Source organism: Lutjanus erythropterus, chromosome 13 (assembly GCF_056507025.1).
Source record: "Lutjanus erythropterus isolate fLutEry1 chromosome 13, fLutEry1.hap2, whole genome shotgun sequence".
Lineage (NCBI taxonomy): Eukaryota > Metazoa > Chordata > Actinopteri > Lutjaniformes > Lutjanidae > Lutjanus > Lutjanus erythropterus.
The window spans coordinates 6,139,788-6,166,630 of record NC_139329.1 but is presented as its reverse complement, the minus strand read 5'-3'; the positions used below and the strand labels follow the sequence as shown (position 1 = coordinate 6,166,630).

Sequence of the window (26,843 nt, the reverse complement as noted above, 5' to 3'; positions counted from 1 at the left end):
TCTAGATAGTTCTGATGTGAATTGCAGAGTTTCATGTAGGGACTTTTTTCTTTCTTCTAAACCACAACAACCATATCACCACGGAGAGGGATGCGTGCATTTACTCATGGATGCGAGGCTTGTGTGCTACTGACCTAGCTAACATGGTGATAGGTGTAGTGGAGTATAAAGAAAATAGTTCCTAAATGCTCACAACAAGGTGTGTGATGTGTTATCTTGAGTAGCCAGGTCATGATTTCTGGAAAGAGACATTGCAGTTTAGTTTTCAAACATATTTTTTGCAGATTTGAGCACCACAAACTGACTGCCATAAACTCCCTTTTACAATAACAAGTATAGATACAAGTAATGATATGGGTGACCTGGCCCTGGCATTACTTAACCAGATGGTTACCATCTGGAAAACCATCCATAGAAACTGGTTGGAAAAGGGCAGGCGCTGTCAAACAACACTTGACAGATGATTGGATGAACTGCCTGTCATGTCTAACATGGGCTAACTTCATCCAATCAGATCAGCTCACCAAACCAATGCTTAAGCCGCCTGGAAGAAGAGTGAAAACATCTTTCAGTGTTGTTCTCTGCTCTTCTTTCACTGAAGAAATACTCTCCAGTTCTGATATAACTGATGCTATCACAGCATCTACACTAACCTCTTCAAGAGCTGCCTTTGTTTGTTTGAGATGAGTTACTTCCATCGACGCTTCTTACCACCAGCACACCTAAAACCATGCCCACCGCTGTCAGTAATCCCTCTAAGGGTCCTGATTGGCTCGCACCACCTCTGGTGCGGACACAAATAGATAGCTTGGAGCCTGGCAAGATCCAGCTGCCTGGCACGGTAAGGTATTACTTGGTAATGGAACAAAATCACTTTTTTTGGTTTCGCCCACTCCTACAAGAGCCCCTTTAACCTTAGGAAGTAGAAGTCAACTGATGGCATCTGTCTGAATTAATAAAGCAAAATCCTCCACTCTGGAGGTGTGGTAAAATGCAGCAGTGCAAAGAAAGAATGAGCTCCTTGGGTCATGAACAGAGAAGCACTATACAGCATTCTCAATTAATTATAGCTGAGCAGTCCATAGGAGACCCTGAGATGGGCTGTTAAACAGACTGTAAAGCGACAATAAATGTGTGTTCTGAGTTCGTCACACCACAAAAACGTGTTTTCTCTCGCAGCTTTATTTGACATGTCCAGACATGTTTGAGTCACCAGAGCCAGAGGACAGTGACAGAATGGTATTTTTTTTTTCTTCTGTGTCCGGATGTTGGATGATGGCTGAAGTGAACTGCTGGGCTGATTTGGACTGAGAGTCACTAAAGGTATGTCCTTAATTCAGCGTTAAGAGGGTGAGGGAAGGCGTGGAGGTGTTCTTCATGTGTTGTTTGTGGTTCTTATATAGTTTATATATAGTTTATAGTCTATCAGTCTAACTTCAGAATTTAGTGCTACACAGTTCACAGTCTTTTCACATGTTTAGCAACATGTATAATGTGTTTAGAAAGGAAAAAAATGACAGGGAGGCAGAGGATTTATGTGTAAAACACTTTAATTATTTGTATCTGTCACTTTAACACCATTTGCAAAAAAAAAAAAAACCCAAAAAGATTTGATCACAAAAACTAACAGCACCTGAAAATAGAAACTCAAGGATCTGATGTTCCTTTTGAGACCACTGTGAATCAATCCATGCTCACAAAGATGAACAACACGCTAAAAATGATACAGCATATAAGTGGTTCACATTGCAGATCCATCCATGCTGTTATCTGTGAGTATTTCAGCGTCCATCCTGCCACCTCCAGCACCAGACCCTCACACTGTGTACCACAGCAGTTCTCAGAGGTGACTGTTGTCTAAATGATTAAACGTGTCCTCTGTGTGTGTGTGTGTGTGTGTGTGTTCGGAGACTGCTCCGAGAAGACGAGCGCTGCAAACAGGAAACACTTAGGATTGTGGCCTTTTCTGGATTACATTGGTTGCGCTGTTGCTAAGACAACAGCAATTAGAAAAGACTAGGTTACCAAGCAGAGAGCGGTTATGTTTCCGTAGCAACCAAGGTCAGGGAGAAGGCTCTGGGTTTACCTGATTCTTAAGAATAAGACAGATACAACATATTTGTTGTTGTACTCGGTACTAGGAGGCACTGGGTTCATGTAGCAATACGTTCAGACTGCAGCAGCAACTTTAACTCCACAGTGTCCTGCATCCTGATTGGCTTTTAAACATCGGGGGTGAAAGTGAACGGCTGATAATTGGTTTCTTTACCTACAAGAGAAGTTCAGGCTCACATTTCCTGCAGAAAACTGAAAATATATGAACCCTAGCAGCGTTTGATTGGGTAAGAACAGCACACATGTTGCTTGAGGCGAACATAGAGCCATTAACATCCAGTATGAGAGGACGCACTTACTCACCTCCTCTCCAGCACTCAAACGTACACAATTATTTATATTCTCCGGGCAATCTGTTGCCGAGAGGAGGACAACAGACAATAAGTCCTCCTATATGTAGGCCTGTGTGTGCCTGCTGTGTGCGCTTCCTGTAATTAGTTGATTATCACAGCATGTTGTCACACACCAGCTTACACAAACACACTATAATGACAATGACATAACACGGCTTCCTTAAGCCTGGCTCTACAAACTAGTATTTATTGTGCTTATGCAAAACTAAGCAGCTGCATAACACAGTCGCTGCACTCACACCACATCGATCACATCTCTACCTCCCTGTCCTGCTTTTTTACCCCCCGTCTATCCCCAATTCTTTCATCTCTTCATCATCTTTCCATCCGTAAAAACCCTCTTCCCTCTGCCTAAAACCCCTCACACACACACACACACACACACACACACACACACACACACACACACACACACACACACACACAGCTCCCAGGTTCACTGTAGTGGGTAACCAGAGGCTAGGAGGACACTTAATCCCTCAGCACCTGCTTTCCATACATGACCTCTCTTGCAGCTGCCTGTGTGTGTGTGTGTGTGTGTGTGTGTGTGTGTGTGTGTGTGTGTGTGTGTGTGTGCTTCTTGCCTTTCTGTCTGTTGATCATACATATGTGCCCGCTCATGAATCAGTGACTTTGCATTCATGTCAGGAGAGGTGGTGCTAGGCCATTTGCATATTTGTAGATTTGGATCAGCGTGTGTTTGTGTGTTTTTAATAACACATTTGACATGTAAACAGATGTCCGGCTTTTTAGTCTGCCGAACAGATGGACCTGATTCAAAATGGCAACGTTATGATCCTATACGCTGCAGGAGAACAGACTGCAGGGATCAGCAGTCAAATTAAATATGATGACACTTGCACTGGATCTCGTCTGCGCTCAGTATGCGGTACAAACTTGTGCTAACATCATTTCAGGTTCATTATAAGGCTCCATGGCAGTGACACATTCAGTGAGATGCTGTTGAGAGCTACTATCCACTCAGAAGTAGATCATTAGATAGGCTACAGGCAAGGTATGATGGGAAAAAGGACTGGATCTGCTGCACGACAAAACACAGCTTCATCCAGATGAAACAATGTTTGCAATTGTTTTTCTACTCCAGTGTTTTCCCACTCACATTTGCATAAAAAACCGCCCATGCCTGCTCTCTCTCACACACACGAACACACACACACACACACATATGAAGAATTGTTTTTTCCTGCATATAGGAGAACGTACACAGGTCAAGACTTAGAGGTATGAAGCAGCAACAAAACCAAGTCTACTTCTGGTTTCCTGCACCATTAAGTACTTTTACATACAGTATAAATGTGACAGCTTATAATTAAAGATGCACTCATAGCTTTACTACTAAAAACTACTCAGATACCACCACCTTATGAAAAGTAGCTCCTTCAGCACAGGCAATTCTATAACACATCTAAAGCGTCAACACGACGCAGAGTTCAGGGAGTTTGCTAATGCTAGCAGCAGGAACCTGCAACAAGAATTTGTTACAATTAGAAAGTGAATAAAATCTGATGAGAATGAAACATTTTTTGAAGTTACTGCAAGAACTCTTATGCCATTATAAGTACTCATATCAGTACTTCGTATCAGCAAATACCCAAATGTAAGTAGACGGACATTAACTGAAAAAAAAAATTACAATTATACACAATTTTAATAATAGTCATAGCTATTTTGGCCTAGCACAGCTAAATCCATCTATAATAGTATCAACATATGTTGTCCAATACGTTTTTTACAGAACACAATGCAGATTGTTTGCTTTTTTTTGGCAGAATCATGTGTATAGTTGATCCTCTTTCTTGATTCATGTTGTTCTATATGTTTTTTTTTAATTATTAGGTATTTATAACTATTAAAAATGCCATTGAAGCTTTACTGTTTCTGTGCCATTGAGCTACTACAAGAAACTCTGATATTGTTGATTTAGGAGGCCCCTTGTGGACAAACGTGGTGGCATTTCCACCATAATTAGCACTGCTTTTTTTTAACTGGCTAACATACTACTCACTGTAACTTTGTCTGGGGAAAATGAAAACACAGGCTCTTCTCTTCTGGTTTTAAAGAGAATCCGACCCGCAGGCAGGCATTAAGAATAACTATACAAAAAGAAATCTTCTCACATAGACAGTATATTAAATAGGCTTTTAATATACAATCCACAGTTTAAATGAGTTGGTTCACCCTGCCCCCTACTCCCCAGGCTCAAGGAAGCTCAGGCAGGCTGCAGGAACACTGCAGGAGCGCAACAGAAGTGCAACATTATAAGCAACGAGTCCTACACGCTAAGATGATAACCTGTTTCTGTCAAGTACCTGTTGATGTAAAGTTATCCTGAAAAGAAAAGCTCTGAAAATACTAACCCTGGAATTTGAGCTCAGTAACATTACAAACATCTACTCTTTCTAAAATTTTATTGAAGATTTGTTATGACTCATAAACAGACACCCATTCAGCAGACAGGTGGCCTTAATTTCAACTCTAATCAATATGAAACAAACTAACAGTAGCCACTATTTTAATTTAGCAGGTTTCTTTAATCTTTGTTGAATAAATATATTACAGATTTCTCCTAGAAATTGGGACTGTTTCATAACCAGTTAAAAAGTCCTTGTAGTGGGTTTAAGTCATTTTGAATTTATAAATATACACAAATATATATATGTAAAGAAAAAATATTGACTGCTGTGTTGATATTTTTTACTCCCTAATGTCAGCATCAGTCCCAAAAATCCAAAATAGGTTGAACTCTAATAGCTACTGTATACAGCTACCTCCACACACTGAAATGCAAAAGAACTCCCTCTGCAACCACCTGTAAAGCAAAAAAAATAAACACACAATATAATTTAGACAATTTTATTGGCATAAAATATATACAAGCAATAATATGTAAAAAAAAAAAAGTGTAAAAACAATATAATATAAAATCATCTTTTTCCCAGTCTATGTGAAGAAAAAGAAAGTTTGTAATGGACCAACTGGATAAGCAATTCTGATATGAATGTGCAGCTTTCAGTGCACAGGAGGAATAAGAAAACACCTCTGGTTCCTTCTTAGAGGTCCGGCTACCTGCAGCTCCCACCTCCGTTGCACATCAATCACTCTCTCTACATCTCCATTTACACTTATTCCAGCCTCTCCTCCCTACAGGTCCCTCTTTGTTCTGCCAGGGAAGGGGGAAAGAGGAGGCGAAGCAGCGCAGACGAAAGGAAAAGGCAGAATTGCTGCCTTCTCGCCGAGGGGGAGGAGGGGCGGAAGTGGAGTGACCACTGTGTGATGGAGGGGGAAAGAGGAGAGGAACAGTGGTTTCCATCAGGAGGAGAATGCAGGCAGAGGACTGCTGATTTCTCTGGAGGAGAAGAGGGCGACCAACAGAACAAACAGTTTTGTGCCTCCTGATGGAGGACATGTTTGTTGTATTGTCACCAGTAACTGCTAACAGAAGCCCGACGGCCCGACAATTTGAGTCCAAGTGTGAGTTTTGTTGTGCACGCACACACACGCATATGAGCTTGTCACGCACAGACGTGCCTCATGTGGAAGTTGACCACGTACTCTGCGTTGGTGCGCTGGACAGAGATGGCAAAGGGTTCAAACGGGTGGAATGTGAAGGCGACCAGGCGCCGCACGGCGTGATTTACGGGCCGTCCCAGAAGGCCTGCCTGGATCTTAAACTTCAGCAGCCCAGAATCCCGTGCATAAAACCTGGTGGGTGGGTGGATATATGGAGAAAAAGACACCATTAAATTCTACATGTAGCCCAGCCTGTTGATTTCCAACACATACTACTGTATACATACATTCAGCAGCCAAATTATTAGGTACACCTAGCTAAAACTAATGCAATACAATACAACAGTCCTGCAATGATTCATCTCTTCATGGAGTATTACAGAGGTGCTGATATATGGTAAATCTGAAGGATGTACTTTGTGGAACTGTACTGTGCTACACTTTTACACTTTTGAATGAAGAAACACCTCTCAATATAATACAATATAGTTCAACAGCACCACAAACTGCAGCTTCCTTCAATAAATAGAATCAGACACTTTCAACAAAAATCTAAGAAAATAATAAAACAATCTGCAAATTATGTAAAAAATATCTGTTAACACTGTTAAAGATGTACAGAGTGATATAGCAGAGCTTGGTCAATATTGGCTGACTGACACTCTATCTGGCTCTAAAAGTAACCAACTAAAGTCATCAAATAAATTAAGCTTGGTTGACTAAAAAGTTCAATATCTGCCTCCAAATGTAGTGGAGTGGAAGTATAAAATACTTATCCTAAACTTTGTCACTAGGATTCTCATTTTTACTGTAAATGTGTATTGGCTCCAAATATCAGTTATTGGTTATCTGATAAGATGCACAATCCTCCTGACAGAGTTCATACCTGATGGGGTGGTCTCCACAGGTCTTGGGTCTCTCCATCACAGACACCCACTTGTCATCGTAACTGAAGAGGGACAGGTCGAGGTAGGGACTGCTGCTGTAGGACTGGGCGCTGATGGGCAGCTGACCCAATAGCCGACGCACCGCCTCTGTGTGTCCGCCGTATTTGGCGTTCACTATGGTGTCTTTGAATCTGAAGCGCAGACAGACAAGGATATCACCATGGTAACATTAAAATTAATGTCAGCATTAAACAAATAGAAACTCCTTGTCTTTGCACAAACTTGTTTCTATGATCCTAAAGTGTTTGTTCCTCGTAGTTTGGTTTGAAGTTGACAAAGGAATGAAGAGCCTTGTTTCCACTATAGCTGCTTTTCTTTGCAGAATAACAGCTCAAAGCCTCCATCAGACGCAATAAATGTCTGAACTTGGTTGGAAAATGCCTTTGTGTTTATTCTAAAAGCACTTTACTCAAACATATCTGGCTAAATTATAGTCCCAAGTCTCTCTGCACAGTACCGACACTCAGAGGCGACTCTGGTCTCACATTCCCTCCTCTATTCTCTCCTTCCCTTTCAACCCTTCAAGCTCTCACATTTTCAGTCTTTCCTCTCAACTTGTTTTGTACCTTATCCTTTGTAGCCATCGAAAACCCAGTGAACTGGGTTCATGCTAGCCAGTTGTTAAGTGGTACAAATCTGGTTTGCTGAATGTGCTCACCCGCTTTCAATTTCTCCTCTCCTTCTTCCAGACATCAATTTTCACCACTCTAAAATCCTATTATAAGCTCTTTTCCTCGCTCAAACTATCTTTTATCTTATCCTCCTTCCTCGATCCCCCCTTCTGTCTGCTCCTCCCTCTTCACCTTCCACAGAGGACTTTGTCACCTACACTGGCAAGTCGACCCGCCAAATTCAATCACAGCCACACTGACTGTCTTAATGTCTCTCTTCTATATCTAGATTATGTCCTCAAACTCCTTCCTGCTCCTCCAGGCAGTTGCTGCTGTTCTGGTTCCCTTCCTAACCACTGTCTTCAAATCCTCCCTGACATTTGGCTGCACACCATCAGATGTCTTCTTTTCTATCATTCAGAAAAGATCTCTGCACTCGGCAGTTTGCACCACAATTATGTCAAAAATGAAATATATATTCAATTTAGCAGAACAACTGTAACAATAATGGGACATTTCTCTCCTCGAGTCTGTACCTTCTCTGGACTTGACGTGCGTAATTGTTGGATGAGGCGGAGCAGGGGAACTGAACAGCCTGGCTGTGCAGCGTGGCATTTCTGAACAGGTCACAGAAATTCTCAAACAGCTCCAGCAGCTGGTCAGAGGTGTTCTCAAAGACGGCCAGCACCTCCGTCGACACCATGTTGTACACGACAAAGAAGGATGGCTGTCAGAGGAAGGGAGGAGGGGATGAAGGTTCAGTGAAAAGAAACGCAAACTAAAGATTTTTTTCTTGGAGGGTTTTTTTTTTTGTTTTAAACTACGACACAATCACCAACCAAGGACAGTCTGGAACAGTGAGATATTTTTTATAAATATAGTGAAACTAAGAACCACAGGCTTTTATCTTCTATATATTAATAGTGAATATGAGATTGCTTATACAATATATTCTTCAGAGATGAAAACAGATGACTGTCAAGGGAGTCTTAGAGCTGAGACTTAACGTAAATAAAATGCACGTTAATTAGATCTATTTGTTGTCAACATGAATGAATCATAGGACTGAAATGAATCTGTAGGAGAAAGGTGTCCTTGGAGACCTGAAAGAGGAATTCCTGATATGCAGCACAAACAACAAAAGACATGAGAGATGCAGGGGGGAGCAACAAAGAGAACAGGGAGAGGAATTCACGTGTGTGTGTGTGTGTGTGTGTGTGTGTGTGTGTGTTTATGCCAGTGCACATGCAGTGTTGTCTCTACCTGTGAGGGGTCGGTGACTCTGAGTGTGACCACGTCTTCGCTGGTGTATTTAATGAAGAGGTGATGCTCGTCCAACAGCTGCATCTTCCACATCCTCAACCTCCTCAGCTGATCAAAAAACTGAAAGAATCTGACAACAAAACCGAGAGCAGGGTGAATGAAAGAGATCCCTAAATTAAGATCTAACATCAGTACAATATGGCAGTGGCACTGGACAGACTGAAGAGCAATTTTTGCAGTTTGTATTCTATTCACTGTTACAGCAGTGTGCCAAATTGTAAATATTTGGCTGCAGACCAATTCTGTGACATTAATCATTAGTTGTAGCCATTTAAATGCGACCTGAAGCATTTCTTTATGCTTCAAATCTATTTTTGACAAAATGAACATAAACACAGGGTTGATTCCCAATAAACAGACACTGAATAAATATATTTATGTCCATTTTGCAAACTAGGCGAAACAGAGTTTGCTCCTGAGCCACAGAACAGCTCACTTTGTTCATGTTTGTAACCCCACAAACTCTCCCTTCACTTTACCCAGCAGATGGGAAGCAAGACTCAGGAATTTCTTGAACTTCTTCTGCAGGCTTTATTCGTGTGCAGACTGTAACCTTCACTGCACATTTACTGCCACTGGACAACTGAACTTCTAACCTGCTACCTCTGCACTGATTGCCTACACCTGTCTGCTCTGAGCATGGCACTCTCTCTCTCTTGCTCAACCACGCTCACTACGCACACCCACTGTCATGCTTATGCCACAAAATGTGCAGACAAGACGGAACCGGCATAGACAGACACCTCAGAGCCCTTTGAGGAACTATGGACTTAAAGGCATAGTTTTCAAAAAGGAAACCTGAGTCATTATCTAATTACCCTCATTTTGATTTAAAGTTGGGTTTAGTTTTTTAGTCTACAAAACTCTACTAGAGTTTCACAGGGAAACGCCGTCGTTGAATCTCCCGAATACTTGAAGTGAATGGTGACCAGAAAAAACAATGGTCACCATACACTTTAATCATTTGGGAGAATGTGCAACGCTGTTTTCTTGAGAAACTCCAGCAGTGTTTTGTTGATTAAATAATTAAACCCAACCAAGGACTAAACATAATTCCTGTCTGATAGTTCCAGGTGTTAGAAAAGCTCCTGGTATGATAAGTCCTAGCACTGGTCGTGCCGTCAGCTATCTGTGTTGTCAAAGTCCCTGGGAATCAAGAACAACCTCAGAACTGTAACCTACATGCTAATGGTACAAAAGTAAAGACGCTAACAGCTGTTACCAGTGATACAGTCATTTTCATGCCAGGGTTTGTCTGCTGACATGCAAATGTTCCACCAAAACAAGTTACCCCTCAACACTATTTTGCAGCAGCACAATGGCTGCATCCTGGGTTTAATGCTGTCTTAGATGATTGTGATTAGTTTAAAAAAAATGCAAACAAGGTACAGCATTTTTTCCCCTATAGCAGACTGTGCGTATGTGGAGCCAGACCTTTCTCCAGCGCTTTGAAGAGTGGTCTGGCTACGTGACAAGCAACAAAGTACTCTAGTATCAATATCAGAATGAGAGATTGGACATTTTCTCATGTGTATTCACATTAAAAGCAAAGTTTTTTAGATTAAAATATTAATGACAATTAAATATTGCTCTTGTTGACATGTTAATGCTTGTTGAGCAGGTGTATTGATTAATTATTGGCTCTTTACTGACAAGGATTTTATTGCACTTACTTACAATAACAAGTGTAAATGTATTTGAGAAATCTTACTTCACCTGTTAAATTTCATTGTCTCTTCACCTGCAGCATCTCTGCTCTGCTGTGCACTAACTGTACTCGGTGTGTGTGCATGTGTGTGTGTGTGTGTGCGTGCGGAGGAGCTTCCTCAACACAGACAGAGAAGTGGACAGGCTGTCAATGATAATAAATTGCACCAAACCTTAAAAAACACTGATACACTGGAGCTTATCAAAACAACTACTTTTTTAAATCAACTGAGAGTATGCAAGGAACGTTGCATACCTCCTCTTGGCAGTGGCGCTGCCGTCCTGCTCAGCCCTCCTCCAGAGGTACACCAGCAGCCTGTGCTTAAGTGAGTTGATGGTTTTGTCAGTGTACAGGCGAGGGAACCCCGGCTGACTCTCAGCCTGAGCCTCAGTGTAAACCGCAGAAAGAGTCAGGAGGTCGTCCTCATAACAGAACCGCCCAATAGTCCTGACATCTAGAAACGTTCCCTCTGGAGTGACCTGGGAAAGGGAGATAGGAAGATAAAAACAAAGATGGTACTTTTAATCTGCTCTTTCAGCAGCAGTACCTCCCCAAACTAGTTAAATAGAAGACTGAGTAAAATATGAGCAAACAACGTTGTATATATATTAAGATCAGAACAATTTTCAAACCATATCAGGTGACAAACTAGATGTCATGTTACCTCTCCCACTTCGGAGTGTCCCTACTAAGGCTGGGCGACTGGACTAATATATTGCCTTGCCTGGTTTCAGCCCATCGCCGCTGTTTTTTTTCTTTTTTGGGGGTGATAATTTTTATTTTGCTAATGTAATGGTCTGCAGAATAAACAGCAGCTGTTACTCTGTGATGTGCTCTCATCCAGCGGCACAGTGCACACCTAGTCAGCCAAAGGAGTGCTCTGAGCGGGGTGAGGCATCAGAGAGAAACGACCTGTAGAGCACGGAACTCTAACGTGGTCAATTAAGGATTTAATTCCACCAAACGAGAGTTGGTGATTGTAGGGACAGTGAAAAGACAAACACCATTTAGGTGAGTTTTACATGCATTCATGCAGAGTTTGAATGTGTTTTATGAGGAGTTAACAAGCAATTTAAACTCATCTTAGTTCAATGAAAGGGAGGAACTTGAAATTAGAAGGTGTATGGGTGTATCTTTCTGTTTACTAAGGAAAATGGACGTGAGAATGTTTCAGTTCTTAACACTTTGTCAGTTTATTTGGTTCACTGGACATACTGAAAGTACGTAGTGTACGCATTGTAGTGAATTTGCTGCATGCCCACATCTCCCAGCTGAGACTTAAGAGGATGGGAGGAGGTGGGAGGGGGGATGAAATATATGGCCAATCGCTGGTTGATGGACTGATGATCGCCGGTAGGAAATTTTAACATCTTGCCCAACCCTTCTCCCTAGAAGTGAAATATGCACTTAAGTCTGAAATCACTGAAACCTGTGCAGTAATTTGGTACATATTTACATTTTAGATGGTGACTCTGCTCACCTGAAACACATGTATTGTCTGCTGCTGGACCGACAGCACAGCCAGGATGTTCCTGTAGAGGTAGAGGCCCTGGTTGTGGGACAGGATGATCTTGTCGCACTTAAAGGACCTGGTGTCACACAGCCTGCCAGTGTGGAGGTCAATAATGTGGAGGGAGTAGTCTTCTAGAGGAGACCGGGGATTGGGAGTCACAGATTCATTGTTCCGATACACCTAGGGAAGATGAAATGTGGATGAAAGGGGCAGTCTGAGCCAAACTATGGAAGTAAATTTGTTGAAATTAGTAGTTTTTGAGCTCCCCTGTACATCTGTAGCAAGTTTAATGGCATCGTTACCTCAAAGAAGTAAGGCGGTGGCTCCTCTGGGACGTACACAGCTGACCCTACGATGACATAGCGGCAGTCGTCTGTGAAGAGGCTGCACTCCCGGTTGAGGTGTTCTCCATTTGAGGCAACGTTAGTGACGTGTAGCAAGGAGAAGAAGCGCTCAAACAGGCGGCCTCGGATGTTGAGGGAGCGCTGGTCATTGGCTGTTAGAAGAGTCTCTCCCTCTTGACCTCTCAACAGGTCCTGAGCCGCCTGGCAGCCTTGGTATTCATATATCTGTAGGAAGAACACTGAATTAGAGGATGGGTTTTTCCTCATCTCTTTGTATTGGGTAAAATAGTGTAGTTAGATGGACCAAGTTTGTTCTAGTCTGGATCAGTTCCTTTAGACAGTTGGGGGATGAAAAGAGAGTCCAATTCCAACGTTCATGGGATTATGAGGGGATCAACCCTAAGTTAATGGTTAAGTTTTTGTCTTCTTACCTCCAGAGAAGTCTGGTCAGAGGAGAAAGCAATGAAGCAGCGTCCGTCAGGTGAGAACTTCCTCAGGAAGCAGGGGGGCTTCTCCACGTTGACCACAGTGAAGTTGGGGAAAAGGTTCTGGTGGAAGCAGCGTACTCTGTACCAGTGAGCTCCGGGTCGGCCAGAGCAGATCCTGCGCCTCTCAAGACGATGAACAACGTTTTGATTCTGGATCCGTCTGGGCTTAAGGGTTGGAGTGTCCTCGTCCATCGCTTGATCAGAGAATGATCTCAAATCACCTCCTCAGAAGGTACTTAGACAGGCGGGCAGTATGGTGTAACAACTACATCACAAGTGCAGTCCTGTTACAGTATTGGAAATGAGACAGGAGAGAAAGAACAGTTTGGTTTTCAAGTAAAGCTAAAAGTTTTACTGCTGAAAATAAGTCGAGCAATTAATCATATGATAAAAAGGCTGTAATAATTTCAAATTCACCAAACAGATTCACCATGTTAAGTCAGTGATCAATTAAAACTACAAAATATTTACAGTTGCACAAATGGGAAAATATTTTTTTATGTCACTGAAAACATTTGAGTTTATTGGCTGCTGGTCAGACTAGTGTTGTCAAAAATACCAACATATCGAAGAATACTGATACTGGATATTTGAAATGCTTTGCTCATTTTTCTCAGTATCGATCCTCTGGTATCAGCTGTGCTTTCACACTCTCTACTGTCTTTTTGACAGTGAGTTGACACACACACCACTGCAGTGTCCACATAGTCCCACTTCCTCTCACTTGCTCACTTGTGTCTTCTTCTTCTTGTCACTCACTCCATGTGCTCCGGTTGAATATCCATTGTCAAGTTATAGCCTAAATCTAAAAATGTATGCCTTCAATTTTGAGTCCATTTTCCTCATAGTATCAAACACCAAGTCCTGTATCGAAATTAGAAAATCCAGTATCATGACAACACTAGCTCAGACAAAGTTGGTACTTCTGAAATCTTTTATTGACAGTGTTGACATGCACACTCTTTTCCTGGTTATGAATATTTTTGTTTGCACATGTAAACACCTTATCCAGGTTTCTAAACCATCAGATCATTGCTGAGATTAGAGCAGCAATGATCAGTCAGTTAATTATTTGTTAACTACTGAATCAATTGCCAACTATCTTCATAATCAATTAATCATTTTGAAACAGTGTATAGGAAAAAATGTCCAAATTGTCTGTTTTAGCTTCTCAAATATGAATATTTTCTGTTTTTTATTCCCTTTAATTACAGTGAGGACTAAAGTCAAATAAATATCTTTGACTTGAGGACAAAAAAACTGTGGCGCCTCATGATGACGAAGTTGTGTGCAAGAGGTAAGGTATTGCACAGCCAGACTAGGACAACACTGCTGCTGCTTAAAAAAAAGGAAAAAAAAAGAGAGAGAGAGATGTCGATGTATGAACAAGAGTCTCCAACAAAAAAAGAGCTCAACAAAATCCTCTCACAATCTGGAAAACATCGGACTCTGGGAAACATCCTCACATCACCCAGATGGCAAAGAAATATCTTTCCATCCCTGGATCCCTGGTGTACTCTGAACACGTCCTCCTCTGCTAGAAATATTATAAATAAAAAGAGCTCAACAGTGGCCCCTTTTTCCTTCTAGTGTCAAGAATGCATGCAGTTTTCTTCTTGGTTTTTAATTGCATTTTATTGTGAATCATCGCCCAGTGTTAAACTATTTTCTTTTGAAATTGTGTGTCTATTTTATTTAAACAAAACATTAATCCCTCATGGTAAAATTTATTTCACAGTTTGCGCTAGACTTTTTTTGACCACCAATATGTCTGTTAATTCCGGCCATAAAGAATTACTACCGGACAAATGTTGTTGCAGACAAATAAACAGGGGTGTAGTGCTGTTTGTTTAAGTATTGGGGTGCTCCATATGTTGCATGCATGTATGCAGATGCATAAGTTGTGGCTCGTTTCAGGTCACTGAGAGGCTCAGATTGTTATTTTAAGTTTCTGGGAACATTATGGACAGGATCCCAGCAGACACAGACCTTATTGTTGAACATAGTAAGATACGTTTTGTTTGACCCCAAACAGCCCATATATCGGTCTTGTCAGAACCACCAGATTCCATTTACAGAAACAGTAATTTTATCGTTGTAAAACAAACTCATCATTTCTTTGTACTTTCCTCGTCTCTCATCCTAATAAAACAAAAGGCTAAAGGCTAATTTAATGGGCCAGAGTTAAATCCTGCATTACTCTTCTCAGTACCGTGGACAGCACCACTCAGCCAGATGTGCCAATTGATGTCATTCTTGCAAGTCACTGTTTAATTCAGCGTGCAGCAAGTTCAGTACTGAATATAAAACAATTACACTGAAATTCACTTCAACTTATTTCAAATATGCTAATTTATTTAAAGATATTTTATATGGTAGTTAGTTTAGTATATCTCCCATCAGACATTTTGACCGTTTCTGTTTTCATCTGCCGGAAAACTAATTAAATATTTGAATAGTTCAAACCTATGTGTTTTTTAGAGGGAATATTCAAACATCATTGTCTGGCCAGTGTTGACAGCCCTACTGACATCACAAGGCTACTGATGTCACTCTAACTGAGCACATGCGGGTCAAGTGTAGGTTAACCTGTTACTGTTTTTGCTGCCTATACTGTTATTATAAATCTGAGTAACTGCGAAGTCACAAGCTATGCGAATATAGATGGAAAATGGTGGAAACACTGACAGAGAAAATGACCTACAGCTACAACAAGCTAAGGGCAATAACAGAAAATTGATTGTTTTTTTTTTTAAGTTAGACAGACATAACAAAAATGTTCCACTACTTTTCAGCATTGTTAACATGTCCCACATTGTCCTGCACACTGATGCTCTTTGTCCCACTTTTGGTTTGTTGGGATCTGGTCACTCTACCCTTGGTCAAGCTCTAAAAATACTTGATCCTATATTTCCCACAATGCAAGGGAAAAGCAGCTTTCATCAAAAAAAAAAGAAAAAAAGTCCAGCCTGGAAAATGAATGCCAATGTGTTTCAAACTCCACATCCTCAGTTAACAATGTAGACTGAGATAACTCAGATACCATCATCAAGGTTATCAGATGAGACTTCAAACAGGCCCTGCAAAGCCAATGATGATTGATTATTGATTAATCATTCTGAGTCATTTTTTAATCAAAAACTGTCCAAATTCTTCGATGTCAGCTTCTCAAATGTGAATATTTTCTAATGTCCTTCTGTCCACTCGGACAGTAAACTCCATGTCTTTGTGTTTCGGACAAAACAAGGCATTTAAGGACGTCAAGTTTTCACTGGAAAACAGTGATCAACATTTTTCGACATTTTGCGGACCAAATCACTAATCAATTAATAACTGATTGATGGAGACAGACGAGTCAATGATGAAAATAATCGTTAGTCGCAGCCCCACATATTGGAGCTGCTTTCACAGACGGAGTAATACAATGTCTTTTCACTGAGCTGTGTATGTAGATAAAGGAACAAAACCCAAGACACACATGTAATTCACAGTAACACAGCACGGACAGGAAGACTTTGTGCTGCTCTGTGAGATCCAGACTGTGGTCTGAAACGTGTGTCACTGGCTCAGCCAACTCGACAAATGAAGACCAGCTACCGTTAATTCACTTAAATTACAAGACATTTAACACGGGAAGTTGAGCTGTTACTCACATAAAAAGCAAACCAGTCCGCTACTGGGCAGCTTTCTGCCTCCTCCGAGTTCAGCAGCCTGTTAGCACGAACAGGTAAGTTTGGCTCACGAGCCCGACAACTTACAGTTAACTAGCTAGCTTGTACCTCCTATTGCTGGGAAACTACGAGCTTAATTTCTTCCACAAAGCACAACAGTAACTGTAACCTATCACATTTCTCCAAATACGCGACAATGTGAAGCATTTAAGCGCTAAGTGTCAGGGCGCCGCTATGTTTGTTGTGAGTGAGCCGTGGAGGAACCACAGAAGAAGAAGAGGAAGACAGCAGTGAGTAAAGTGTCACTCAGGGGTGTTTTAAACAGCGCCACCACAGCCTCTTCAGGTGGAGTATGGTATTGCAACATGTGACAATTTAATCAAATAATGTGACATGAAACCTTAAAGCCTCCAGCACACATACACTGAGAATAAACTTTACAGTAAGATGAACTGCTGGACAGCATTCGTTGTCATCATGAAGCACAGGTTCAATGTGGATTATTTCACATCCTCCTCTCCATTCATTTCTTCATTTTGCTAGTGATGGGAGTACATGTAGGAGCCTTTTATGTCCACTACATGTGCTTTTATGAAAAATTACAACATTTAAACCAGACTCTGTGGCTTCTAAATAATATTTTAATATTTTTTAGCCTATGCTGTGATATACAATATATAAATCAATATACACATTTTCTGTAAAATAACACACAGTTAATTCTCAAATAGTACAAACATACGATGATTTTACAGATTATGATTTATTGCTATAGATTAAACTACCCAACACCAGGGCTGGGATATATGGACAAAATCACATGTCATGATATTACTATTAACACATATTAACACAATGATAAATAATAATTTTGATAAATAATCATCAGTAATGTGGGTATGAGTGGGTGCTGGGTATGGGTCTGCTAAGTTCAGAAAATTACATAATTTTACTGTAATTCAGCCTTTAAAACCAGGAAAAGAAAACACTTATGTCATATCAGGACGTAGTGTTATCAGAGTAACACAGGGCTGTTATACATAATTGTTACAGAACAGTATAATTCAACACTTATTATGTTAAAGATGAGTATGGAGATACATGAATGTATGCATACTTCATTATTCAAAATACTTTAGAAGCAAGGGGCCCTTTTCACAGCAGCCATACTGGCATGAAATAGTAGGGTAAACAGGTGTGAATCTGTTTGACCTGAATGGAATGAGACTTTAAAGGATCAGTCTTTTCGTGGCATCTAGTAGTGAGCCTGCAGATTACAAACACCTTCCCTCACTGTCCCCTTCCAAACATGTTGGTGAGAGGTCCTTACTTAGAGCTAGTGTTTGGTTTGTCCATCCTGAGCTACTGTAGAAATATGGCAGTGAAACATGGCTGCCTCCACAGCAGAGGACCTGCACCCTCTGTAGATATAAGCGGCTTATTCTCTCTTTTTTAAAATTAGCATTTTTTTTTTGAAGATGATTTAACATACATATGAAGGAAGAAAAAGGAAAGATAATGAGGGAAGAAACAACAGCAACAACATCAGAAAATAAGTAATAATAATATGATAATCATAAAAATGGCAAGAATTTAAAAAGTATCTATTACTCATGTATTATTTCATAGGATATAATTAAATAAACTGATATTGTTTAAATAAACTGATTGATGTTGGAGGATACATCACTCAACAACTGGGTACCATAGAGACACATGAATATACATGATACCTGCAAACATGAACATGAAGATCCTTCCATTTAACATTGATTAAGACTAGTTCCTTGTAATTTGTTTAATCATTGCTACCCTAATTATTTAAAACAAGTGAGAATCTCTCTTGTTGATCTCTTCTGGTAGTTTTCCAAATAATACAACAGTTTTTTTTATTTTATTTAAAGAAATAACAAAGATATTTGAGAGTTCTCTAATAGATTTTTCCCAGAAGCCATTTATTGCTTTACATGACCAAAATATATAACTGTGATTTGCTGTCTGCTCACCACATCCTCTCCAACATCTCAGAGTTTTCTTTATACTTGCTTTGATTTTGTGGAGTCTTAAAATATTAAGTTAAAACCTTCCATGAATATTTTTTTCTTATTTTCAGGTGATTACACACTGATGAAAACATAGTTGAGAATATTAGATTCCATTTCTGCCATATGATGCCAATAAATTCACATTCACATACATAAAGTGTACAAGCAATTTCTATCGGCACTCGAAAATAATAACACTTTTGAAAAATTTCAATCTGGTTTCCGGAAGTTCCACAGCACCGAAACGGCCCTGCTTAAGGTCACAAATGACCTTTTAATGGCTGCTGATGATGGCAAATGTGCAGTTCTTGTTCTCCTGGACCTTAGCTCGGCCTTTGACACAGTCAACCACAACATCCTCCTCGACAGACTGAGGCGCTGGGCAGGGATTTCTGGTACAGCACTGCAATGGTTTTCATCCTATCTATCAAACAGGAAATTCTGCGTCTCTGTTAATAACTATGTGTCATCCTTCTCGTGTGTTAAATATGGTGTGCCCCAAGGGTCAGTTTTGGGGCCAATCTTATTTTCTTTATACATGCTTCCTCTTGGGCATATTTTACAAAAACATGGTGTGTCTTACCATTTTTATGCAGATGATTCACAAATGTACCTACCTCTGAGATCCTCTGATCCTGATATGTTTGATTCACTAAATGACTGTCTATCTGAAGTAAAGGATTGGATGTCACAAAATTTTCTCCAACTAAACGCTGACAAAACTGAAATCGTGTTGATTGGGCCCCAGCAAATGATCACACAAATCCCACCATTTGCTGGTCCCCTAACAAATCATATTAAGCCTGTTGCTAGAAATCTGGGAGTGTGGTTTGATGGAAACCTAAATTTTGAACATCATACAACAAAGCTTGTGCAGTCATGTTTTTATCATCTAAGAAATATTTCAAAAATACGTTCTACACTATCTTTTAAAGACACAGAAACCCTTTTACATGCTTTTATCTCATCACACCTGGATTTCTGCAACAGCCTTTTTACCTGCCTGAACCAAAAATCTATTAACAGACTTCAGGAATGTTCAAAACTCAGCTGTCAGACTTTTAACCAGAACTAGGAAACATGATCATATCACTCCTGTTTTAGCATCTCTACATTGGCTCCCTGTATGTTTTAGAATAGATTTTAAGATTTTACTGATGACTTTTAAAGCTCTCAATGGCCTCGCACCCCCATATATCTCTGACCTGTTAGTACCTTACACTCCACGACGTACCTTGAGATCCTCAGGCAGAGGTCTCTTGTCTGTTCCACATGCCCGGCTGAAAACTAAAGGGGACAGGGCCTTTTCAGTCAGGGCCCCAAAGCTCTGGAACAAACTGCCTGAGGAAATTAGGACAGCCGAGTCAGTGATCTCCTTTAAATCTCTTCTTAAGACATACCTTTATCGGAGAGCCTTTCCTGATTTTATCTAAACTTGAACTGTTGTGCACTGCTTTTCTTAAAAATGTTTTTACATTCCTATCCTTGCTCTGTACCATCTTATTTTATCTGTTTGAGTTGTTGTGTGACACTTGATCCTGTCTGTTTTACTTTGTTGCCTTTGTGAAGCACTTTGTAATGTGAATTTTGAAAAGTGCTCTATAAATAAAGATTATTATTATTATTATTATACATTTTACACACTGGACCTTTAATTTACATCACTGGTAACACCTGTGTCAAAATGGCATCCATAAAAAAAAGGTGTTTGAAAATGACATCTGATATAGATTGAAGATTACATAAACATTTGTCATAATATTGTTTGCATAAACACTGTTTAAACCTGTGTATTCTATTATACACACTATTAACCCAAAAGCTACTGAGACTGATATATTTCTGAGAACCGCAGTACAAAATGTAACTGCATATTATTCTATGTTTTTTGTAATTGCAGTGGACGGGAGGTAACTCTTATAGTGGCCTCCTATGAGCCTGACACACACCTGCTGGTTTCAGTGAAGTGCCAATTTACTGTTCAGTAGGTGGGTTTGCAGGTGAGGAGCACGAGAGCTCCAGCAAACTTTGAACACGATTATAATGGCTGCAGCTAAATTGGAAGAGGAAAAACAACAGACCTTTGGCCACTGTACTGTATACAACTGTCTTGTTTGTTTAGCCTACTTCATTTAATTGATTTGTTTATAACAGCATGTAGCATGAGTGAACCCGAGGTGACCTGCGTTTTGCTCCCCATAATGACAGATAATTAAATTATAATTATCCTCTTTCTTATGAGGCATGTTCTTACAGATGGAGAATAGCATTATAAAAAGAAAAAGAAAGCTGCTCATAGTACGTTGGTCTTGGAAGACTGCTAATGGTTCTTTGTGTAATTATCCCTGACCAAAGAGTCTGGTTTAAATGTTGTAATTTTCCATAAAAGCACATGTAGTGGGCATAAAAGGCCGGTTTGAAAAGAAAAATGAAGAAATGAATGGAGGGAAGGATGTGAAATTATCCACTTTAAAATCTAATGGCATTTTCCTTTTCAACTATGCCTGATTAAACCTGCGCTTCAAGATGTGGATGTGTGAAGTCTGTGTGCCCGTGCGTACATGTGTGTGCATGTGCAGGTGTTTGTGCGCTACAACAATAACCCACATGGGAGTAATTCAGAATAGAAACTATGTACCATCCGCTGGTTGTTCTTCTGATACTTTCTAATAAATAGCTAATAAACCGCTCACTGCACAGGACCCTCGCCTCAGCTTTTAGCATCAGCCCATGAAGTAGAGCAGAGATGGAGGCTCCACATCTGAGTGTTTTTATATACTTTTTAGCCAATCTGCCAGAAGACACAGTGCTTATTTAAGATCATTTTTTCATCCTTCTGTGCTTTTTACAGCCCAAAGTGGACAGTGTCTATTCTTCCCGCTCTTGTTCACATCTCTTTCTTCAGGTGAAACAGCACAGAAATTTTCCCTCTTAACTGCGTGCTTTCGGCGCCATCACCCCACCCCAAAATGGAGTTGCTCGAAAACTTCAAATTGTTTTCTTCTAGGTGGTCAAGAAATGCAACCAGGGCAACCGGGCAAGCGGCAACTTTCTGTGAGGTCTTTTGTGCGAAGTTTAAAAAAATGTAAGAGAAAGGATACAGAGAGAAAGAGTGAGGCCCTCTGACACCCTGTTTTGGAACAGTTAATAATGGAGCTGAACAGAGTGCAAAGTCGAGAATTGCCGTTATTATCATCATTATAACGAATAGAAATGTCTAAAAGAGCATTTGCATTAAAGGACATGTGGATGAAAAGTATAGAGCAAATTCATTGACTTGATAAAACTCCTATATAAAAGGCACTTAGAAAAGGTTATTCAAGAAATGGGGAGCAAATAGAAATACATTGTTTTACCATTTCCTCCATCTTTTTTGCTCAGACAGTTGTGTTTGGCATTTAACAAAAGCTTTTAACTTTTCGATCCAGCCTAATTTCAGAGCACAATAGGACATTTTAACACTGTAACTTTTCAATCCTTATACAGCATGAACTTTTCCTGTCTTTTGTGACAGTGGATGATTTCTGCTTTTTTTTTTTTTTCTGAAATTACAGTGATCACAGATGCATTATGGCCGGCCGGTTTGCCACAGGCTCCCCAGCTTGGCAAAGTGTGGACTGTGAGAGAGGTGGCTGAGAGGAAGCTGTGCAGGTAGGCTATTTTTCTCTCGTCTCCCGCATGGACGCTGTGCAGAATACAAGTCCAGGGGACAAAAGGTTCAGGGGGCCCCAAAGCTGATTTTAGTGTTTGTCATCAGTCAAAGGATGTGTGGATTCTTGCTAACAAAAAAGCCCTCAGTAAGTCCTGTCGCAGTGTTAAGATATTGAAATATTTGACGTGTTCTAGACAGAGGTAGATTCTGTGAATTCCTTACCTAAAGGAACAATTCACCCCAAAATAAAAAAAATATATTTTTCTTTCGGCGTGTAGTGTTATTTATTCATCTAGATTGATTTGCTGTGAGTTTACGTGCTGTAGAGATGTCTGCCTCTTCTCTAATGTAATGCTACTAAATCATCATTTTGTGGTGCTCAAAACACAAAAAACATCTTTCTTTATACCACAGAAAAAAAGTAGTTCCTACATGAAACCTCTCACAACAAGGTCTGTGACTTATCTTGAGTGACCAGGTCATGATTTCTGGAAAGAGACATCGCTGTTGAGTTTTTGTGCATTTTTCGGTGCTTTGAGCACCGAGTGCCATTTAGTCCCATAGTACTGGAAAGAAGGCAGATACCTCCAAAACTCTGCAGCTCACACCAAAACATGGATAAGTAGTGCAACAGACAAGCGACTGATTCTTGGGTGAGCTGTCCCTTTAAGTAAAAGTAGCAGTTCTGTCATATAAAAATACTCCCTTCCAGTCCTGTGCTGAACATGTCACTTAAGTAAAAGTACACGTAGCAGTGCAGGAAGAAAGCCAGCAGAAGACCCCAACTCACTACTTACTACCAGTTTGCAACCTCATTTTTATATACATCTATTTATATCTGTGTGTATGCAGTATATACATTCATATATTTATTTATTTACTACCTCTCTGCTCACTGTTTCACCATTATAAACAGCACAGATAAGCTTTTTATTAGTGCAGTGTATCTAAAATCCTGGTCATACCTGTCCACATCCTGTCTACATTACAGCCTAATCATTTTCACAACTGTACACCCGTCATATTATTTATTTTTTCATATATATTATACTGTATTCCTATATTCAACATCTGCACTATTTTATGTTTCATGTCTTAGATTCTCATTTTGTACGTGCCATACAGATTTCTTTTCTCATCATACATTGTGATTGAGATGTTGGAGGGAGAAGAAGAATTTTATTTTTGTTGTGCATATGACAGACGACAGATGTAATATAAAATAAAATAAAATAATATAATATAATATGATATAATATAATATAATCTAATATAATCTAATATAATATAATATAATATAAATGTATATGTTTTGTATGGAAAATCTTAATCTACTAGAAAAGTAGAGTGTTTCCCTACAAACCTACAGTAAAGAAGCATAAAAAGGAGATAGAGAAGAATCACATTTATTGTCATATCACATTTCTGATGAGTGTAGACATGGGGAAAAATAATTGGGTGCACAGTCCTTCAATAGTGCAGTATTACCAAAATAATTCTTAAAAGAGAAGCATATTCATGTTAAACAAGCTGCACAATAGACATACAATCAAAAAAATAAGCACAAAACAGACTGTAATATATGAGAATCACTCTGTACAAATACACATTTACATAGAAAATTGAACACACACACACTGTCCATACACACCTGTGAATAAGACACAATCAAATTACAGTACATGCTGATCCGTCACACGTCAGATAACCTGCCTGTGGTCTCTTAGCCGAAGGTGCGGTCGTGTATGAAAATACATGCATGTATATAAAAGACACATTAGCTGACATCCAACCACAAATTTGACCAGCAGCACTTTAAACGTGTTTAAACAGCATGAAGAAGAGTTGACTACCGCGGTTGCTGGATATTTTCCGGAAATTTGTTGTTGCTTTTTGTGTGTTTTTTTTTTTTCAGTGAGACAACCCACACAAAACAGATCTCATTTTGACATGCAGAAGAAAAGTTCATAGGTTAAACACACACACACACACACACACACACACACACACACACACACACACACACACACACACACACCGTTTGTCTCCATTCCTTTAATTTCTAAATGAATCATTTCAGTGTCAAGACAACAAACCTTGAAGGCCATGAGGAATTCCACTGCTGATTGATTAAAATAACAGTGAACAGTGTGTGCATCATTTTTTTTTCTTTGTTCTTGAAGCTTAATTAATTTCCTCATAAAAACCACTCAATTAATCATATAGATTTTTCTCCAGCCTCCTGTTATTTATTCTGGCTGAAAATAACTCTTCAGCCTCGAGAAGCTGTATTCTGGTTCTTGTGTGTAATTGGTTATATGGGAACCCTCCTGCTAAATGTTCCACATTTTCAATTTCAATTTTCTTCAAGTGAGGCATAATTTTAGATGTGAGTTACCAGGGGGAAAGGAAGGAGAGTGGAAATGCAACAGCCTGTACACTTGTTTGTCTGTGAGTGTGTGTGGAGGGGGTTGTTATGTTTCTGCATTTGCATGTGTGTGCACATACTTATGTAATGTGAAAATTCACAATTATTCATTCCTTTTCTCTTGATCATCGCAAGCAACAACAACAACAACAAAAAAATGCCATTTCACAATTACAGTGATAATTCAGTATTTTCCTTTTTTTTGCTTTGTGTTTCTTCTGTCATTGTCCACCTCTTGTATTTTCCATTTCTTAGAAATGGGAACAAATACATCAGAAAGTACCTTGTTGCAAAATACAAATACTTGCTAATCACATGTAATAGAAAACATATTTACTGTTTTTTTAAATGGCTTGCACACTGAAATTAAAAATAACACACAGTTAATGAGCAAAACCTCACCCCAGATCTGCACGACTATAAGCACATTCTCAGCCTCACACTTCTTGCAAAACACTAAACACAGTGTTTTTCAAACCACTAAACACTTTTCTCCACATTCGACGCAGAACCATGATGTCAGTTCTTTGCACTTTCAAGGCACTGCCTTTCAAAATACAACACAATTCAAACAGCCGAACACACAGCTGTCAGGTGTTCAGACACTCAGCTGTTTAACTGTAAACTCAGTCAGGCATGACAACTATAAAAAGGCAACAGGTGAGTTTACCTGTGCTGAATTTATCAAATGTGCATCATTGGTTGACCATGTAAACTTTAGGTTGACACTGAGAGAGGCTGGACAGAGAGTTCAACACAATTTGCAACAGTAATTTAGATATTTTGACATGAGCACCAAAAAACATTGTTTTTCTAAAATCAGTACAGTGTAGCCCAGAGCCTGAGTGTAACTCATGCTTTCTGTTTTGTCTCCACACGTGTTCATGCAGAAGACCAGGGGAGAAACAGAGAGTAAAACAAAGCTGAATGAATATGATTTATGTTTGGGAAATAAATAAAAAGTTAGCTGAGTCTGTCCTTCTAAACTTTATTTCACTAAAATTAATCCTTTGAATCCTTTTTTAGGAGTTCCACCCCAAATTATTGTTAATGATTGACAAAAAGTATGAGGTGGGGGCCACACTTTTTCTGGCTTCTGAAAGGGGGGCATGCCAAAAAAGTTTGGGAACCACTGCCCTGATAATATATATATAAAAAAAGAGAGAATATTCAATAAAAAAGTAGAAATGTTAAACGTGTTTTAGATTGAGCACAACAGTGTCACAGAATCAGATCATATGAACTGTGCGTGTGCCGTATGGTCACAAAGTTGGGTTTTTGCAAGTTGTCGTATAATGAAGTGTTTCAAAATATTTGAGGTGTTCTGCTACCTGTGTGTGTGTGGTTGTGTGAATTGTGTGTAGTGTTTTGACAAAATGAGTCCTGTTTTCAAAATTGTGCTCATGCAATCATAAAAAAATCAATAAATAAATTAATTAATTAAAATACAAGTACTCTAGGGAACATTTGATTTTACACGCAGTGCACAAGCTGTACTTTGTACTGAATTAGAGAAAAAATAGAAGCAATATCTTCTTTGTTAGACAGTAGTCATACCCCACAAATGTACTGTAACGCAGTGTGTATAATCTTCCATTTGTCTGGTCCCATACAATTAGCAGAGTAGCCAAGAGTGATGTCTACTTTTTTGTTCAAATCACATTGTCTATCTAGAGCAGGGGTCTGCAACCTTTATGATCAAAAGAGACATTTTGGCCAAAAAAGGGGAGAAAAAATCTGTCTGGAGCTGCAGCTATTAATTCTCTCTTTTCCCTGAAGACTTTTTTTGGCAGCCATAGCTTATGGAGACCCAGGAAGACGAGCCACCATCAAAATTTAGAGGAAAAGACACCGAGCCATAGACACAGTAAATTAACACTTTTTTGAAATTTGGTGTACAACATACTGCAATAGATTTTTGAGTTTTGTGCCCAACTCAAACTTTTACAAACTTTCTGATGACCATTAGTTGAGATAATTTACTGTTCTTCTTTAGATAAACTTATAGTAAAACTTAAAGTTAGAGAAACTCAAAATAAATACATAAATAAATAAATAAATAAATAAATAAATAATAATAATAATGATGATTTTGCAAAATTTTCTACTATAAT

The 26,843-nt window shown here is 39.5% G+C and overlaps 1 protein-coding gene across 1 annotated transcript; it reads right to left on the bottom strand.

Annotated features, from left to right (window-relative positions):
• Positions 1–5,326: 5,326 nt before the first annotated feature.
• Positions 5,327–16,876, bottom strand: det1 (DET1 partner of COP1 E3 ubiquitin ligase). Its single transcript, XM_084734830.1, has 9 exons — positions 16,587–16,876; positions 12,877–13,217; positions 12,404–12,670; positions 12,069–12,281; positions 10,844–11,067; positions 8,821–8,950; positions 8,094–8,284; positions 6,886–7,077; positions 5,327–6,191 (listed from the first exon to the last, which is right to left on the bottom strand). The coding sequence occupies exons 2-9, from the start codon at positions 13,123–13,125 to the stop codon at positions 6,002–6,004; spliced, it is 1,656 nt and encodes a 551-aa protein (XP_084590956.1). The 5' UTR covers positions 13,126–13,217; positions 16,587–16,876; the 3' UTR covers positions 5,327–6,001.
• Positions 16,877–26,843: the final 9,967 nt, after the last annotated feature.